Source organism: Pan troglodytes, chromosome X (assembly GCF_028858775.2).
Source record: "Pan troglodytes isolate AG18354 chromosome X, NHGRI_mPanTro3-v2.0_pri, whole genome shotgun sequence".
NCBI lineage: Eukaryota > Metazoa > Chordata > Mammalia > Primates > Hominidae > Pan > Pan troglodytes.
In genome coordinates this window covers 70407984-70421335 of record NC_072421.2, presented here as the reverse complement: position 1 = coordinate 70421335, position 13352 = coordinate 70407984, and the positions used below count along the sequence as shown (strand labels likewise).

General features: G+C 36.3%; 1 protein-coding gene across 4 annotated transcripts in view; it reads left to right on the top strand.

The window, feature by feature from the left end:
• The window catches only part of PHKA1 (phosphorylase kinase regulatory subunit alpha 1), a 132560-nt gene that overhangs the window by 92183 nt on the left and 27025 nt on the right, over positions 1–13352 (top strand). For all 4 annotated transcript variants that reach the window (XM_016943718.4, XM_024353349.3, XM_016943717.4 and 1 more), the window contains 3 exons: positions 185–324; positions 7833–7989; positions 9312–9391. In XM_016943718.4, the coding sequence (XP_016799207.1) occupies positions 185–324; positions 7833–7989; positions 9312–9391 (377 nt within the window). The remainder of the gene's footprint in view (positions 1–184; positions 325–7832; positions 7990–9311; positions 9392–13352) is intronic.

Sequence of the window (13352 nt, the reverse complement as noted above, 5' to 3'; positions counted from 1 at the left end):
TTTGGGAAAACTAGATTGCTGTATTATACATCTGGAAGGTTTCATTACTTTTGCTTTGCCTTTCATTAATATTTAAAGAATTCCTTGGAAAAGGTTTAGAGGTGAAAAGATGACTCATTCTAGGACATTATTTAAGTTGAGCACTTGTGAACTTAATTTCTTTTCATCATTTCTCAAACTAAAGGTTCCCTCTGTTCGTGTAGAAATACATCTTCCTAGAGACCAGTCTGGGGAGGTGGACTTTAAAGCACTGGTTTTACAGTTGAAGGAGACCTCAAGCTTACAGGAACAAGCTGATATCCTCTATATGCTGTATACTATGAAGTAAGTGGTGGATATTATCAATCTAGTTTAATGTTCATAATCAGAGGAATTATAGCATAATAAATAGAGCACAGCTTTTGGAGTTTCGCTGATCTGGAATTGAATATAGTTTAACAACCTACCCATCATGTGACTTCAAACCCTCAGTTGTCCTCATTTATAGAATTTGGATTATATATACCTCATAGAGTTATTGTAAAGATTAAGATATAATATCCATGAAGTCTCTAATACAATGCCTGGCACATGGTGGGTGATCAATAACTGATAAATATTACTGTCATTAGGTTATTTTTAAGCCTCCATTATTTGGTCAAATGTACAGATAAGTTTTTAACTCAAGAAAAGTAAGAATATAGAGGTTTATAGGAGAAAGAAACTAACATTTTTGTTTGCTATGTGTCAGGCATCCTGCTAGGTACTTTGTATTAGTACAAACTCAATATGTCCAAATTGAACTCCTCTCTCCTAAACCCCACAAGCCTACACAAAAATAATCTGTTCTCCCTCCTTTTCCATGTTGTAGTCACCATGAAGAGGCAGGATGGACTTTCTTCCCCTAAATTTGGTTTGGATGTTGAGATAGATGGTGACATACACATACCAAGAAGGTGTGGAATATTTATTACTCACATAATAAGGCTTTCTAGGAAGAGCAAAGAAGGTTCCCAGCTTGCTCCCAAAAAGGCTTGAGAGCCCAGGGAAAGGAGACTAAATTGGGGGTTTTATAATCATTACAGGATGAGCATTCTCACTGGCTTCTAGTTTTCTTTTTTTGTTGTGTCCTTGTTTGGTTTTGGTATCAGGGTAATGCTGGCCTCATAAAATGAGTTAGGAAGAACTCTCCCCTTTTCCTTTTTTTTTTATTTTTTTTATTTTTTGGAATAGTTTGAAAAGAATTAGTATTAGTTCTCTAAATATTTGGTACAATTCAGCAGTGAAACCATCTGGTCCTGGGCTTCCCTTTGATGGGAGACTTTTTATTACTGATTCAATCTCCTTTGTTATTGATCTATTCAGATTTTCTATTTCTTCATACTTCAATCTTGGTAGATTGTATGTGTTCACAAATTTATCCATTTCTTCTAGGGTTTCCTACTTGTTGGCATATAATTGTTCATAACAGTTTCTAACAATTCTTTTAATTTCTGTGGTATCAGTTATATCTCATCTTCTTTTTTTGATTTTGAAGTGAGGTCTCGCTCTGTTGCCCAGGCTGGAGTGCAGTGGCATCATCATGGCTCACTGCAGCCTTCACTGCCCAGTCTCAAGTGATCCTCCCACCTCAGCCTCCTGAGTAGCTGGTACCACAGGTGTGTGCCACCATGTCCGGCTAAATGTTTTTTTAATTATTTATAGAAATGAGGTCTTACTATGTTACCCAGGCTATATATCTCCTTTTCATCTCTCATTTTATTTATTTGGGTATTCTTTCTTTTTTTCTTTGTCTAGCCAAATCTTTGTTGATTTTGTTTATCTTTTCAAAAAAAACCAACTTCTCATTTTGTTAATCATTTGTATTGCTTTTTTAGTCTCTGTTTTATTTATTTCCACTCTGATGTTTATTGTTTCTTTCCTTTTACTAATTTTGGGTTTAGTTTGTTCTTGTTTTTCTAGTTACTTTAGGTGTAACATTATGTTGTTTATTTTAGACCTTTATACTTTTTGATATATGCATTCATTGCTATAAACATCTCTCTTAGAATAGCATTTTCTGTATCCCATATCTTTTGGTATGTTGCATTTCCTTTTCATTTGCCAAAAGAAATTTTTGTAATTTCCTTCTTAATTTGTTCAGTGACCCCTTGGTTGTTTAGGAGCATGTTTAATTTCCTTGTATTTGTAAAGTTTCTGTGGTTTCTCCTGTTATTGATTTCTAGTTTTATATCATTGTGATCAGAAAAGATACTTGATATGATTTTGATCTTCTTCAATTCATTAATACTTGTTTGTAGCCTAGTATATAATCTACCCTGCAGAATGTTCCATGTAAAGTTGAGAATAATGTGTATTCTGTAGCTTTTGGATGGAATGTTCTGTAAATATCAATTAGGTCCATTTGGTCTAGTGTGCAGTTTAAATCCAATGTTTGTTTGTTGATTTTCTGTCTGTGTGATCTGTCCATTACTGAAAATGGGCTGTTGAAGGCCCATACTATTATTGTATTGTAGTCTATCTCTTCCTTTAGGTATGTTAATATTTGCTTTATATACTTAGGTGCTCCAATGTTGGGTGCATATACATTTACAATAGTTGAATCCTCTTGCTTAACTGATCCCCCTTATCATTATATGGTGACCTTCTATATCACTTTTTAGTGTTTTACTTAAAGTCTATTTTTTTAAGACAGTCTTGCTCTGTCAGCCAGGCTGGAGTGTAGTGCCATGAACATGGCTCACTGTAGTCTCAAACTCCTGGGCTCAAGTGACCCTCCAACTTCAGTTTCCTGAGTAGCTGGTACCACAGGTGCATGCCACCATGGCCAGCTGATTTTTAATTTTTTTTTGCAGAGCTGGGGTCTGGCCATGTTGCCCAGGCTGGTCTCAAACTATTGGGCTCAAGCCATCCTTCTGCCTCAGCCTCCCAGAGTGCTGGGAGTTCCAGGTGTGAGCCACAGCACCTGGCCCTGAAAGTCTGTTTTATCCAAGTAGAGTTGCGTCTGTTGTCTTTTGCTTTCCATTTGCATGGAATATCTTTTTTCCATCCACTCACTTTTAGTCCATGTATGTCCTCACAGGTGGAGTGAATCTCTTTTAAGCAGCATATAGTTGGCTCTTGGCTTTTTTTATTCATTAAGCTACTCTGCTTTTTAATGGGATAGTTTAATCAACTCACATTAAAGGTAATTATTGGTAGGTAAGGGCTTACTACTGCCATTTAATTAATTGTTTTCCAGTTGTTTTGTAGAATCAATCCTTCCTTCCTTCCTTCCTTCCCCTCTCCTTCTTTCCTTCCTTCCTTCCTTCCCCCCTCTTTCTTTCCTTCCTTCCTTCCTTTTTTATTTCTCTCTTACTATCTGTCTTTATGGCTAAGTGATTTTCCTTCATAATATGTTTTGATTTTTTGCTTTTTATTTTTAGCATATCTATTATATGTTTTTGCATTGTGGTTACCATGAGGCTTACAAAAAATCTTAACAATTTAACTATGATTACAGTAAAAGAGAAGAAAAATCTCTTTAACTCCACCTCCCAACATTTTGAGTTTTTGATGTCACAATTTAAAATTTTTATATTGCATATCCCTTAACAAATTATTGTAGTTACTATTTTTAATGGTTTTGTCTTTTAACCTTCATACTAAAGATGTAAGTAATTTACACACCATCGTTAGATTAATAGAGTATTCATATGACTGTGTACTCAGTGACATATATTTTCAGATGTTTTCATATTATTCATTAATGTCTTTTTCTTTCATCTTGAAGAACTCCCTTTAGCATTTCTTGTAAAACAGGTCTGATGGTTATATATTTCCTCAGCTTTTGTTTGTCTGGAAAAGTCTATGTCTTCTTCATTTCTGAAGTATTCTTGGCTGGCAGTTTTTTCCCTTCAGCACGTTGAATACCTCATCTCTCTATCTCCTGGCCTATAAGGGTTCTGCTGAGAAGTCTGCCGTTAGGCTTATTAAGATTCCCTTATATGTTATTTGCTTCTTTTTTCTCACTGCTTTCAGAATTCTTGGTCTTTGATCTTTGACATTTTTATTATAATAGGTTGTGACATAGTCTTATTTGGAGTAGAATTTATTTTCAAATATATATCTTCCTATTGAACATGTCTAAAGTCAAATTCACTGTCTTTACTACAAACCTACTGCTGTTGTCTTTCCTGACTCTATTCTGGGTATCATCATTCCTTCAAGTAACCCAGACTTGAAATTGTGTCATTGTCTTCAATTCCTCCTCATCCCCTGCCTCTCGCTACAGCATCAACGCTACCACAGGGAATCATTGGCCAAATCTAAATCCTCTATGATTTGACTTTCAACTTTTATTTACCATTGCTCTTCCCTTACAATGTGAATGCTGTCACCAAAACAGTCTATTTATCATACCCAAAGCACAGCCTCTACATGCCTACCTTCATACCTTGATTCTTATTTTTTCTTCTGCCTAGAATATTCTCCTTTACCACACTCCATTTCTACTTCTTGCATTTCTCTCTGTCAAGGCCTAGGTCATCTGTCACCCACATGAAACTTCCTCCAATCTGTAATAGTAAAAATAATCTTCCACTGATTCTGAGATCTCATAGCACTTTTTTCATATCTTTAAAATTTGACAGTGTCAGACTTGGAGAAAAGTTGTGAGGATAGTACAATAAAAATTCTGGATAGCCCTCATTCAGATCCATCAGATGTTTCCACTGAGCTTTTAATCTCTCTCTCTCTCTCTTTCACGTTGATATCATCATCTATACTCAATCACACACACATATTATTTTTTTCTGAACCATTTGAGAGTAAGTGGCAGACACGATCCCCATCTAACCCTAAATAATTCAGTGTTTATTTCCGAAAAATTATGAACTCTCCTACATAAGCACAGTATAATTGCCAAAGTCAGGGAATTGTTTAACATTAAACCAATACTATTAACTATCTACAGATACTATTAAGATTTGTCATATAGCCCAATAGTGTCTTTATAGAAAAGAACATCTAAAATCATGAATTTTATTGAGTTCTCAGGTGTCTTGAGTCTCCCATTTATCTGGAACAGTTCCTGAGTCTTCATTTTTCATGTTGTTAACATTTGTGAGGAATACAAACCAGTTATTTTGCAGAATATCCCTCAATTTCAGTTTATGTGATATTTTGTCATGATTAAATTCAGATTATACATTACTAAGGTAATGCCAAGTTCTTTTCCATGTGTCATATCATAGTGTTGATTAGTCCCATTGCTGATACTGTAAACTTTGATCGCTTGGTTGGATCATTTGGTTAAGGTAGATTCTTCCATGTACCTACACTGTAAAGTTATTATGTCATCTTTTGTAATTAAAAAAGTATCTCGTAGAGATGTACTTTGAGACTATGTAAATATACGGTTACTCTTCAAACTTTCGCTCACTGATTTTTTTCATCCATTAATGACTCTTCCTATAGCACATTTTATTTCATGTTTTTAAATTTAATATATTGAATAGATATATTCCTATGGTTCAAAAATTTTTAAGTACAAAAGAATATACAGTGAGAGGGTAAAATGTCTTTCTCCCATCTCTGTTCCCCCAGATACCCTGTTCTCCTTCTCATGGGCAGTCAGTGTTGTGTGTGTGTGTGTGTGTGTGTGTGTGTGTGTGTGTATCCTCCCATGGACATTTATGGATATGTAGGTAAACACAGACATATATGGGGATAATTTTACCCCTATTTATCCAAAAGGTAGCATAGTATACACACAGCTCTACCTTGCTTTCTTTCACTAAAACTATATATCTTGATGATAACTACATATATATTCCAATTATCTATTGCTTCATAACAAATCACTCTGAAACTCAGTAGCTTAAAATAACAAAAATTTAAAAATTTTTAAATTATCTTTCACAGTTCTGGGACTTGCCTGTGTTCAGCCAGGCAGTTCTCACCTGAGGTCTCTCATTTAGTTTTGGTCAACAATTTCTGGGGCTGGAATCTTCACAATGCTTGCCCACTCATATGTCTAGGGGTTGATACTGGCTGTTGGCTAGAACCTCAGCTGAGGTTACCTACAGCTGGTACACCCACAGATGACCTCCTCATGTGTCTCTCCACATCTTCACAGCATGATGACTAGGTTCTACTAGTAAGTGTCCCAGCTGGGAGCTCTATTACTTTGTATAGCCTAGCCTCAGAAATTAGGTAAGTCACTTTTGCCTTAATCACAAGCATGCCTGGGTTCAAGGGAAGGGAACACAGAACTCATCTCTTCATGGGAGGAGTGCAAGAGTCACATTGTAAGAAGAGTAGGTTGGATAGGAAATTGTTGCAGCTATTGTTGAAAATATATTACCACAATCTAGATCTACTTCATATTTGCTGAATAATTGTGTGTCATTCCATTATTTGAATATATCATAATTTACTTAGCCAGCCTCTTATTGATGAACATTTGAATTGTTGCCAGAATTCACAATCACAAAAATGCTATAGCAAGTACCCTCATAGCATACAGCATTTCACGTGTGTGAAATTTATCATGCAAGTAAACCAGAACTCGAATTGATAGATCAAAAAATAGGTATTTTTTAACTGTACAATTAAATGGCTTTGAATGTATTCACATTGTTGTGCATTCTTCACCACTACTCATTTTAGAACATTTGCATTACCCCAAAAAGAAGCCCCACTTCCTTTATCCATCAACCCCCAATCCCTCCATCCCCCCAGCCCTAGGCAGCCACTAATCTACATTCTGTCTGTATAGATTTGTTTGCTTGGGACATTTTATATAAATTGAGTCTTGCAATATGTGGTCCTTTATGACAGGCTTCTTTCATTTAACATGATATTTTCAAGATTCATCCGTGTTGTAACATGTATCAGTACTTCATTCTTTTATTGCCAGATATTATATCCTGTATAAATATAACACATCTTATTTATCCATTCATCAGATGATGGACATTTGGGTTCTTTCTACTTTTTGGCTATTATGAATAATGCTGGTATAAACATTCATGTACAAGTTAATGTGGACATATGTTTTTATTTCTATTGACTGTATAACTAGTAGTGGAAATGCTGGATTATGTGGTAATTCTGCATTTAACCATGTTAGGAATTGCCAGGCTGTTTTTAAATATTTTCAATACTGATATATATTTCCAAATAGCTCTCCAAAGGAATTGTCCAATTTTTATTCCGATCAGCAGCATATTGATGGTGCCTGTTTTCTCAAAGCCTCACCAAAATAGTGTTATCAACTTTAGGGACTTTTGACAATCTGATAGGTTAAAAATGTTATCTTGGTATAGTGCTAAGTTAAAGTTTTTCTATGAGTGAGGTTGAGCACCTTTTCCTATCTTTAAAAGCCATCTATTTGTTTTGCCAGCAGTATTTGTTTTGCCAGCAGTATTTGTTTTGCCAGATTTTCTTTTGTTTTTAATTTTTTAAATCTACATGTTGGAGTTCTTTATATATAAGGGAAATTATCCTATGAATTGCAAACATTTTTTCCTAGTTAGTAATTTGTCATATGACTTTCCTTACAGTGATTTTTGAAATAATTCGTTTGTTAAATCTTTGTCTTTAATTTCAACTATATTGAAGCCCATGAATAGGGTAAAAGAATGCATTTTGTCAAAAGCACAGCTAAAACTAAGACTTATTCTTGTGTAGGTACTGGCTTTCAGAGCTGACTGTTAATCATAGTTTTATAAGGATTCTTAGTAAATTACATTGATTTCCTAGTGAGAGAGACCTATCAAAAACAGGTATGTTCATTATAACACTGAAAGAAAAGATGATTGCCAGAAGCTTTACTTAAAACTGATGTAGTCCTGTCGTTAAAATTCTAGAGGACCTGACTGGAACACTGAATTGTATAAAGAAGGGAGTGCTACAGTGAGAGAGCTTCTTACCGAGCTGTATGGCAAAGTGGGAGAAATTCGTCACTGGGGCCTGATCCGATACATTTCTGGAATCTTAAGGAAGAAAGTGGAAGCACTTGATGAGGTACTATAAATTCTTGAATTTATACCAAATCTAAATAAGCGTGCTTTTTAAAAATTGGTTTCTATAATTGTTTTTTAAAACAACCATAGCCTCTAACCATTTGAGATGTCTTTTCCACATAAAATTTGATATTCAGTTCTTTTTGTTTGTGAATGACAAGTAAGAATTGTAGATTTATAAAATGTTATAAACCATAACATCTTTATAATGATATTAAGAATTCTATATCTTAAGAATGAATTTACACTAGGTTCCTACCTCCTAGAAAGGGAAACGTCCATACACCATTAGTGGGAATGGAACTTCGTATAGCTACTTATGGAAAACAGTATGGAGGTTCATCAAAAAACTAAAAGTAGAACTACCATGGGATCCAGCAGTCCAACTGCTGGGTATATATCAAAAAGAAAGGAAATCAGTATATGGGAGAGATATCTACAACTCCCATGTTTATTGTAGCACTATTCCCAATAGCAAAGGTATGGAATAAACCTAAATGTCCATCATAAGATGAGCAGATAAAGAAAATGTGGTATATATACACAATTGGATATTATTCTGCATTAAAAATAGTAAAACCCTGTCATTTACAGTAACATGAATGGAACTGGAGGGCACTATGTTAGGTGAAATAACCCAGGCACAGAAAGACAAATACCACATGTTCTCACTCATATGTGCGAGCTTAAAAAGTTGATCTCATAGAGGTAGAGAGTAGAATGATGGATACTAGAAGCTGGGAAGGGTAGTCGGGAGTGGGGGATAGAGAAAGTTTAGTTAATGGGCATGAAAATACAACTAGATTGAAGGAATAAGATCTAGTATTTAGTGTCACAATAGGGTGACTATAGTTTACAATAATTTGTTGTAAATCTCAAAGTAACTAGAAGAGCAGATTTGGAATCTTGCCAACACAAAGAAATGATAAATATTGAGGTGATGGATGTCTCAATTACCCAGGTTTGATCATTACATGTTGTATGCTTGTATGAAAATATCACATGTACTCCATAAATATGTATAACTTATTTATCCATAAAAATTGAAAACTTAAAAATTTAAACAAATTTTTTAAAAAGAAAGAAAAAAACCCCATAAACCAACCAAACAAAAAAGTTCCTACTTTCTAGGAGATAGATGAAAAGACCTCATTGTTTCTTCCTAGAAATCCTTCTTTTCTGATCTTCATGGTATTTTCTGAGGAAGAGAGTTCAGTGTGTCATTATGTTAAAGAGGAGCAAAGGTTTTTCAGCTGAAAAGAGAAATGTTTGTGGAAACCTGAGGTGTTACAGAAACGATAATATTATGCTGTCTCTTGTTAGGCCTGCACAGACCTTCTCTCCCACCAGAAACATTTGACAGTAGGACTTCCTCCAGAACCTCGAGAAAAGACTATCTCTGCGTGAGTATGGCTGGGTTTGGTCAGGCTTCTCTGAGAAGGAGTGGTGTGGACTTACAATTCCCTTGCCCTAATCTGTCAGTGGATGATAATGTCCTACATATGTTCACCTCTATCAGAGACACCTAGTGGAAGAATGTTGGTAATGGTAGGACAAGAGTAAATGAAGGAGAAAACTCACAGAGAGTAGTACTCAAACTCTTTTTACTTGTTGGATTTTCCATACCTGCCATTCAAAAAACAAAACAAACAGGGTACCTTGAATTAGCAACCACAAAATGTCAGCCATACTCTGGAAAGAGCAAGTGAAAGAAAGTGGCTAGAGCACAGGACTGACCATGAAACTCCATGCTGCTCATGGGGAATAAAGGGGATGGAGGTCATAGTCAAAGAGGAAAAATGGTTACTTACAGAGCAATGTGAGGTAGCACCCCTCCAGGAACCCTGTAATCAGAGTGCCACTGTCTGAGGTCTGCCACAGCCTCCAATTGGAAACAGTACCCTAAGATAGGCTTGGCCTGGAGGGAGATGTAAGTCAAGTGATGGGGCTGGGATGGAAAATTCAGTCTTTATACATGAGTCTTCCTTTTGCCATTGGCCATGCCAGTAAAGTTCATCTGCAGTAAATGTGTTTAATTTCATATCACACCAGTGCAAAAATTTAAATCTTGCAAACAGTCTGTATCTCCAAGAAATATTTTTAGAGAGATTCTAACTTCATTCATAAATGATCTGAAGAATCTGTTTTTCTACTAGGAGTAATTTTTAAAAAGGGTATTCCCCCCTGCTTGCCAGTTCTACTTCTGTAGCCAATGTAGTAAAAAAAAACTTTTGTCAATATTTCTCCCTCATTTTTTCCTGGTTAAACTCTATCCAGAGCATGTTTTTTGTTTACAAAATTTTTTTTACTACATTGGCTACAGAAGGGATACTTTTGCTGATGTCTGCATACTACTTCCTTCCTGGTTTATGTCCATGATTTCTGTTACCCTTGAGTTCCAGTTCAAGCTCCCATATGAAGGCTTAGAGAAACATAAGTTCCAGCAAGCTTCACCACCACGGGCTTAAAGTGCTCTGGGTACTAAATAGACTCAAAAAGCAGTCTAGGCCACAAGGACTGCAATTCCTGGGCAAATCCTTGTGCTGTGCTGGACTCGAAGCCAATGGACTTGGGGTGCATGCGACCTAGTGAGACATCAGCTAGAGTGGGCAAAGGAGTGCTTGTGCCACCCCTCTTCCAACTCCAGATAGTGCAACTCTGGGAGAGAATCCTTCCTTCCACTGAGGAGAGGAGAGGAAATAGTAAAGAGGACTTTACTATTTACTATCTTGCAAGTTGGATACCAGCTCAGCCACAGTAGGATAGGGCACCAGGCAGAGGCATCAGACTCCCATTCCAGTCCGTAGCTCCTGGATGACATTTTGACACATACCTTGCACCAGAAGGGAACCTGCTACTTTGAAGAGAAGTACCCAGTTTTAGCAGGATTTATCACGTGCTGACTAAACAGCCCTTGGGACCTGAACAATCAGCACAGTGACCAGACATTCTGGTTCCAAGTGTGACCAAACACATGCCCAGCCGTGGTGGGTATAGGGAGAGACTCCTTCTGCTTAAGAAAAGGAGAGGGAAGAGTAAAGGGGACTTTTTCTTGCAGCTTAGGTACCAGGTTGGCCACAGTGGGGTAGAGCACCAAGCAGGTTTTTGAGGTCCCGGATTACAGGCCTGGCATTTGGCCTAGGAACTGCTAACAAATGTACAGTGCAGTGGTGGTTCAAGAAGTTTTGCAAAGGAGACGAGAGCCTTGAAGATGAGGAGCATAGTGGCCTGCTATTGAAAGTTGACAACGACCAATTGAGAGCAGTCGTTGAAGCTGATCCTCTTAAAACTGCATGAGAAATTGCCGAAGAACTCAGCATCGACCATTCTACAGTCAGTCATTCAGCATTTAAAGCAAATTGGAAAGGTGCAATGGGAGAAAATATTTACCAACTACCTATCTGATAAGGGATTAATAACCAGAATGTATAAGGAGCTCAAGCAATTCTATAGGGAAAAAAATCCAATAGTCTGCTTTAAAAATGGGCAAATGGTCTGAATAGACATTTCTCAAAAGAAGACATACAAATGGCAAACAGGCATATGAAAAGGTGCTCAACATCATTGATCATCAGAGAAATGCAAATCAAAACTACAGTGAAGTATCATCTCACCCCAGTTAAAATGGCTTTTATCCAAAAGACAGGCAATAACAAATGCTGGCAAGGATGTAGAGAAAAGGGAACCCTCATATATTGTTGGTAGGAATGTAATTAGTACAACTACTATGAAGAACAATTTGGAGGTTCCTGAAAAAAGCTAAAAATAGAGCTGCCATATGATCCAGCAATCCCACTGCTAGGTATATACCCAAAGAAAGGAAATCGGTATATTGATGAGATATCTGCACTCCTGTGTTTATTTCATCAGTATTCACAATAACCAAGATTTGGAAGCAACGTAAGTGTCCATCAGTAGATGAATAGATCAAGAAAATATGGTACATATACACAAGGGAGTACTATTCAGACACAAAAAAAAATGAGATCCTGTCATTTGTAACAACATGGATGGAACTGGAGGTCATTATGTTAAGTGAAATAAGTCAGACACAGAAAGACAAAGTTCACATGTTCTCACTGATTTGTGGGAACTAAAAATCAAAACAATTGAACTCATGGAGATAGAAAGTAGAATGATGGTTACCAAAAGACTGGGAAGGGTAGCAGGGTTTATGGGCGTTGGGGGTGGAGATGGTTAATGGGTACAAAAAGTAGTTGGAGAGAATGAATAAGATCTTGTATTTGATAGCACAATAGGGAGACTATGGTCAAAATAATTTAATTGTGCGTTTTAAAATAACTGAAAGAGTGTAATTGGATTGTTTGTAACACAAAAGATAAATGCTTGATGAGATGGATACCCCATTTACCCTGATTTGATTATTATATGTTGAATGCCTGTATCAAAAATCTCATGTACCCCAGAAATATATACACCACTATAGACCCATAAAAATTAAAGATTAAAAAAAAATTTAAAGAAGAATTTGAGGAGAGGACATAATTCAATCCATAAAATCTTGCTTCTGGAAAAAGAATCTTTTTTGTATCAGTTTTGTGACACTGTAGGTAATCCAAAGAAGATGGCATGGTTCATGCCCCAGAGTGCTTTGTGTCAGCAGGAGAATCAGAAGTGTGTGAGGATGTGTGTATACCTGTGTGTGTGTGTGTGTGTGTGTGTGTGTGCACGTGTGTGAATTGAAACTATAGAAAATCAAACAACTCTGTCAACTGTGATTGTAAAGTAATAAAATGGCTTCAAAAAGGCACAGCTAGTATTCCATTGTAGGGGTGGGATGCTGAAGAGATGTTGGTTAAAGAAGGAATACATTCTAATGTTCAGTAGCAGAGTAGGGTGACTATTGTTAACAACAATGTATTGTATATTTCAAAATAACTAGAAGAGAGGACTTGAAATGTTCCCAGCCAAAAGAAATAGTAAATGCTCAAGGTGATGGATACCGTAAATACCCTGACTTGATCATTACACATCCTATGTATGTAACAAAACATCACATGTACCCTGTAAATATGTAGAAACATTGTGTATTACAAAAAAAAGCACAGCTTAAAATTAATTTAGTACTTTGTAGCCATAATAGTTACTTGTCAAATGTTCAAAGCTAACTATGAAAGACTAGTCTAGAAGAACATCATGGTGTGAGTTTTAAATAAATTTTGAAGGAGGAAGAGAATCCAGATTTAGAGAGAAGAGAGCAGAGCTCCTCTAAGTTGATATGGGCCAGAGTGGTTTCAGGAGGCAATGAATGAGCTTTGAAGTTTGAAAGAATCAGAATGCTATTGGTAATGATGAAATGTTGAGGCAGTGACTTGGACTTGGATAAAGCTTCTTCATTTTTTC